The sequence below is a fragment of the Taeniopygia guttata genome, chromosome 11 (assembly GCF_048771995.1).
Source record: "Taeniopygia guttata chromosome 11, bTaeGut7.mat, whole genome shotgun sequence".
In the NCBI taxonomy this organism is placed as follows: Eukaryota; Metazoa; Chordata; class Aves; order Passeriformes; family Estrildidae; genus Taeniopygia; species Taeniopygia guttata.
The window spans coordinates 5,991,849-5,998,054 of record NC_133036.1 but is presented as its reverse complement, the minus strand read 5'-3'; the positions used below and the strand labels follow the sequence as shown (position 1 = coordinate 5,998,054).

At 53.8% G+C, this 6,206-nt stretch overlaps 1 protein-coding gene across 1 annotated transcript; it reads left to right on the top strand.

The window, feature by feature from the left end:
* The first annotated feature begins 780 nt into the window (after positions 1 to 780).
* On the top strand, positions 781 to 5,991 carry LOC100228957 (uromodulin). Its single transcript, XM_030282565.4, has 9 exons — positions 781 to 1,295; positions 2,128 to 2,194; positions 2,706 to 2,873; positions 3,452 to 3,657; positions 4,194 to 4,354; positions 4,557 to 4,802; positions 4,975 to 5,134; positions 5,412 to 5,556; positions 5,858 to 5,991. The coding sequence occupies exons 1-9, from the start codon at positions 1,293 to 1,295 to the stop codon at positions 5,956 to 5,958; spliced, it is 1,257 nt and encodes a 418-aa protein (XP_030138425.4). The 5' UTR covers positions 781 to 1,292; the 3' UTR covers positions 5,959 to 5,991.
* The last annotated feature ends 215 nt before the right edge of the window (positions 5,992 to 6,206 follow it).

Sequence of the window (6,206 nt, the reverse complement as noted above, 5' to 3'; positions counted from 1 at the left end):
TCGGAACCTGCTCCGAATCTCTCGAGTTCGGCCCTCGTAAAATAAAAGCCACCCGCAATCATCCCGTGTTGCAGAGGCACTTACCCAAAGGCTGGCACCTTGTTCTTTTTTTTTTTTTCTTTTTCTTTTCATTTTCTTCTCCTTTTTCTTCTCCCTTTTCTTCTCCTTTACCATTTCCTTTTCCTTTTTCTTTTTCTTTTTTCCTTTTTCGTTTTATATTTTCGTTTTCCTTCCCCCCCCCCCCCCACTTAATTTCCTTTTTATTTTTAATTGGCAGCTCATTAGACTGTAAGCATGGGCAGATGCTAAACACTTTTCTGGTTTGTTGTTGTGGCTAAGAAAAAAATATGGATTGATGGATGGATGTTCACATTAGGCACTCTGTTAAGGACACCATAGCAATTAAAGCTTTGAGGATGCACAGACTGCAGTCAAAATATATCAAGAAGCATCATTTTCCATGATTAATGCTGTTTGCAGCTAGTTACTGTTGCCCAAATGGCATGAACCTCTATTGAGGGCAGGGGGCAAGGGTTTAGGTTGGATATTAGGAAAATGTTCTTTCCCCAAAGGGTGGTTGGGCACTGGAACAGGCTCTTCAGGGAAGTGGTCACGGACTCCCAAGCTTGCCAGAGTTCAAAGAACATTTGGACAATGCTCTGAGAGGCACAGGGTGGGACTGCTGGTCCTGTGCAGGCGCCAGGAACTGGACTCAATCCTTGTGGGTGCATTTCACATCTGGTATTCCATGAAACAAAGTGGGGTAGGACCCTCCATCTCTCACCAGTACTTCTCAGCAGTTCTTAAAAAAACAAACAAAAAAAACCAGATAAGGCAAATAGATGTTGTGGTTCCAAAACTGCATGTACTCAGCACCCAAAGTTATCTGGCCTTCGCGTGTGCCACTGTGGTATGTGTTGTTATTGCTGCATCAAAAATAGTTACCACGAAACCAGCTGTTTACCCAGACCCCAGATTCTGGAGGGTTTTGCTGGTACTCCCTGTTTGGGACCCTATCAGGGCTGTAAATTGGGTCAGCATCCACAAGCTGTTGGCTCGTTGGCACGGAGGATGGACCTTCAGAGTCCTTTCCTCGCCGGCCTCTGAGGGATGCTGAGCAGGCTCTTGTGCAATCCCAAAGGCTGATGTTTGCGTGGGGGAGAGGGATGAGCTGTTGGAATGCGATATAAGGCACACGGCAGAGGCACGGAGCAGCCCCAGCTGTGCTGAGCCAGCCCCGAGGGGAAGGGACCGGGCCAGCGGTGGATGGAGGAGCAGGGGGCAGCCTGGCAATGGTAAGGGGAGCAGAGCGAGGTGGGATGTCTCAGATTGCTGCATGGAGCAAGGAGCAGACGGGGCATGAACTCTTCTGTGCAGCAGTCTGGCGGTCACAGCTGCTCAGGGTCAGTGGAGGGGGTATGGGTGAGCTGTGTGAGGGGGCTTGTGGCACTGGCTTTGCCCTTCTCTCAGCACTGACAGAGCATTGCCCAGCCACCAGTCCTGGCTGACTTGCATCCACATCTCTGATAAGTATATGGTATCCAGGGCTGATCCAGCACTGTGCCAATAATTTCCCTAAAGAAATGCATTATCTGTATCAACAGAAGAGATTGTCTTCTTGACACTAATTTTAGTAGTGTTCAGAGCTTTGGATTTGGTTTATTATCCCATTGTCTCCTTGTTATAGTTATGATTTACAGGAACAGCGAGGATCCTTTTGCAAATCCTAAATCTTACAAAGAGCTGTAGTGGGAAGAGAGTGATTCCTTTTCTCTTTGAGGAGCCCAGACTGATGTCCCAGCTGTGCAGCTTTGCTCAAATTGCCACTGAGATGTGGCTTTACCACTGTCAGCACATCCGTCTGGGTCCCAGAGCTGTTTTCTCTCACCTCCTTTCTGGAATAGCTACCTAAATTCTGGATAGTGTTTGACCCCTGTGTTAGCCTGATGGGGGAAGGTTGATCTGGCCCTTTGGGGTGGGAAATTACTTTGGGCCATGGAACCTAGGAGATACAGTACAGAAATAATACATCAGTGCTTGAGGATTCAGCCTTTCTGAATGACTGCAGACATCTCCAGTGAGCATGGTAACAAATCCAAGTTATCCAAAGCCTGCTTGTTTTTCCAGGAAAGGATTGTGAGATGTTTGCTGCTGCTCTCTGTGCTCTGCCTGGCTGGCTGTGAAGGCAACAAGAGTGAGTCTCCCTGTGCTCTGTCCCTGCTGGGTCATGGATGGGTAGTATGGAAAGGAAAGGTCAAACCTTCACCTGATCCATATCCAAGTCCCTCATTCAGGGCACTGCTGAAGGCTGTTAAGGAGGAACAATAGAATGGGGCTCAGGGAGGCAGGAACTGGGGTCCAGGAGCCAGCAAAATAGACAGAAACTGCAGGCTGTCCACCCCAGCCATAAAGGGTGTGTAAGCCATGGAAATGAGCACAGGTGCTGCAATGTGCCACCATGCTCCCTGGTGACAGTGACAGGCCCTAGCTCTGGTCCAGATTACAGCCAGGCTGAGGAGGTCTCACAGCCTCCCAGCAAGCTGAGGCAGCAGGTTCTTCCTCAGAGGTGTCTGCTCTGGCTCTAGGCGAGGATCTCAGCCCCTGAGAGCTGTGCAGAGCTTCCTGCTGTGGGGTGAGTTCTCAAATCTCCCATCAGGGAGATATTCTTGCTGCATTTCATCTTTCTTGCCTTTCCTTTACTGCAGGTGAGCTGGCCAGCACCCGTGGCCTGATGCCAGGGGTTGCCTTCCGTGCCAAGAGGAGCCCAGATGCCTGCCTGCCAAACCCGTGCCAGCACCAGGGGCAGTGCCAGGTGACTGTGGACGGAGCAGTTTGCAGCTGCAAGCCAGGCTTCACAGGGGAATTCTGCCAAGGTAGGGCTGCAGATGCTGGTGAGCCCTCCCCAGTCTGTGCATGGGCAGCAGAGGGAAGGGCGATGGGCACAGTGCACTGGTGTTCACATTGCTCTCCACCCCTGGAGTCCCAGCTCCTGGTTCAGGTGCATTCCACACCCCTACAACCATATCCTGGCTACAAGACCCAGCCACAGGCCATTTTCTTCTTCCCCAAAAGCCTTAATTCCTTGGCTGTGCCATGGTGTACAGGGCATGCTGCAGGGCACAGCTGCCTCACAGTTTCAGAACAAGCACATGCACCCTGGCACAGATACAGTGAAGGCCCTTCAAGACACTGGCCAAAAACTCTGTTTTCTTCCTCTGAAGGAGAGGGTCCCTGTCCCTCTGGTGCCCTAGACACACCGTGGGGGTTGTGTGGACAGCCCTCGAAAGGGACCAGCCTGTCTTCTGCCCAGTGTCTCTGAAGAGCCCTCAGCCTGCAGCAAGGCTGGGACGAGAGGCTGCTGAGCCCAGTGGGACTGTGCCACCCTCCAGCTGGCCTAGGGCTCCTTCAGGCCTCTCCCTTGTTGCTATTGCAGAGGGCTTTTTCCCCCCAGATGTGGTACTGAAGTTGGCCTGTGAGGAGGAGCACATGAAGATGATGGTGAGGAAGGAGGTGTTTGAGCTCTTGAAAATCCCACTGGAACTTGTCCACTTGAAGAACCAGGCGTGCAAGGTCTCTGAGAAGGAAGAAGAGGGTGAGCTGTTTTTTGCAGCCACTCTCACAGGTGAAAACCACACTGCCTGTGGATCAGTAATCCAGGTGAGGATCCATAGCTCCAAAGCCAGGAGAGAAGCAGACACGGTGAGGTGGGACAGCAATGGGCAACCACAAAAGCTTTTTCTTTTATATCTGGGTGCTGAAAAGTTCTCATTCCCCTTGAAAGTCTTCCCCTGAGGATGTCAGAAGGCTCTTCTGCCTCTACCAAACCCCTGCTGGCAGCACATTTGTCTTATTTAGGAGAGCTTGGAAGTCTCATTATGTGCTGGTAACAGCCCTCAGCTTTCTGGAGACATGCTGTGAACCCTGCAGCCCTGTCCCCTTGGTCCCCGACTTGCTTTGTGGAGCAGGAAGGGAGCAGACAAGGTGCTCGAGCTCTGCATTGCACAGAAGAGCCCTGTGCTCACTCACCTGTGCTCACTGTCCTGACTCCTGTGCCAGCAGCCCCCAGACCCAGGCTGAGAGCCCAGCAGATACCCAGGCCTGGAGCAGCTACAGCTGAGCTGTGCCTTCTGAACCTGCAGCTCTGTGTGTGGCTTTAGTCACGGTCTGGAGACTTGATTTCTGTGTTGTTCCAGCAAAACAGCTCCCATGTCTCGTACTCCAACGTCATCGAGTCAGAGCAGGAGGCACACAGGGCCATGATCTCCCGCAGTTTCCAGCTGGAGGTGCACTTCTCCTGCATCTACGCCTACGAGCAGGTTGTGAGACTGCCCTTCGCTCTCACTGCTGTTGACAAGTGAGTGTCCCATTTCACCCTGCTGCTGACATGGTGTCCTGGAGCTTGGAGACAAGTAAATTCAGTGAGACAATCTGCAAAGGCCCTGGGGAGCCCTAGAGAGCTCTGAGAGCAATGCCAGACACTGGTGGCTTCACCTGAGCCATGTCCTTCCCACCTCCTTGTTCTGTTTGTGAGCTCTCATCCTCTCCTCTCCTCTCAGGCTGGTACAGCTTGTGGTCGGAGAAGGACACTTCAATGTCAGCATGAGACTCTACAAGTCCCCCTCCTACCTCGAGCCTTATCACCTGCCAAGTGTGGCTGTCCCCCTCACGGACACGCTCTATGTCCTGCTGAAGATGGAAGGGCAGCACCAGCTCAGGTACTTCCTGCTGAGTGTTTTGGACTGCTGGGCCACGCCGAGCATGGATCCGCACCAGGACACGCAGCACAAGCTCATTGAGCAGGGGTGAGTGGGGTGTCCCCGGCACATCGTCTCCTTGCACCACAGTGTGTCAAGGACTAGACAGAAATAGGCCTGCTCAGCCTGTGGGCTGCACCCATTCCCTGTGGGATGTGTTATCCAAGGCTGGGATGCTCCACCTCGTTTGCCACCCACTGATCCAGCCCTCATGTCCCAGGTGTCCCCACGACGAGACGGTGACCTATCTGAATGCCATTGGAGAGAGCACTGCTGCCAAGTTCAGCTTCCAGATGTTGCAGTTTGTTGGTTACCCTGAGGTGTTCCTGCACTGCCGTGTGCAGCTCTGTGTTCCTGACAGCCCAGAGCCCTGTGCCAAGGTGAGCTCCCCTGCTGCTCTGCACCTGCCCTGGGTGGGTGTGGGACCTCCCTTCACTAGCTCTGCTTGGAGAAGGGGCTCTGCTCTGGCTTTGGGTGCCTCACAGAATAAACACCTCCAGAATCAGGAGCCCTGAGCACCAAAGGTACAGGGGCCTGAACCTACCAGAGACCTCCTTTCCCTCTTCCTGGGGAATGGAAGGGAGATCTCCAGCACAGCCCAGGTGCAGGGTGCCTTCCCCTGCCCTCCCATCACCCTTCCTTTGGCTTCTGTGACAGCAATGCCCCAGGCACTGGAGGAGCAGGCGGGCACTGGCAGATGACTACAACAGGATTGTCTCCTACGGGCCCATCCTCCTGCTGGCTGCTCCTTCCTCAGGAGCAGAGATCCACCACTCCAGCACTGGCCAGCAGGACCCAGCAGGTATGTATGTCCTCCTGGGCACCGAGGTCGGTCCAGGAGCAGGGCTGGGGCCAAGCCCACCCATGGCACGGCTCAGAGCAGGCATGCATGCCGAGCTGTAGGCAGCAGAGGTGGCTGGAGGCCATTTGAGGTGACTGAGTCCTGTTGTGCCCTCAGAATCCCAAAGTACCCCCAGCTCCTGTGGCTCCTGCCTGTTACAGGAGATGACCTCCCTGAATCTGTTCCCAGTCAGGAGATGCTCACCAGGGCTCAGAGCTGGCTCAGGGGACCCAGATACACAACCAAGCTCTCTCTTTGGCAGGACCCAGCCCGTGGCTCTCCAGGGCCCTCATCCTGCTGTGCGTGCTGGCCGTGCTCACTGTGGCTGCTGCGGCCGTCAGCGTGGGGCGGCGAATGGCTTAGGAAACAGCTGTTTCCCAATAAACAGGACAGGAGCAGAGAGAGGCTCTTGCTGTGTCTTTGTGGGTGTTTTGGGAAAGGGGGTAATGGCTGGCTGCAAACAGTGCTTGAGGGATGAGGTGCATCACAGGGTTTCTGTTCCCTGTAGCATCTCTTGGACCTTCTCCCCTGCGGGCCCATAGTCTCTAAACCCAGAGTACGTACCCAGGGATGGAAGAGTCCTTCCTCCTGCTTCCCTCTTCCCCACAGAG

Bases quoted from the DNA above. Each gene is read 5' to 3' on its own strand.
- LOC100228957 (XM_030282565.4), top strand. The intron at 4,355-4,556 runs GTGAGTGTCCCA...CTCTCCTCTCAG, and splicing joins GCTCTCACTGCTGTTGACAA to GCTGGTACAGCTTGTGGTCG. The intron at 4,803-4,974 runs GTGAGTGGGGTG...CTCATGTCCCAG, and splicing joins CACAAGCTCATTGAGCAGGG to GTGTCCCCACGACGAGACGG.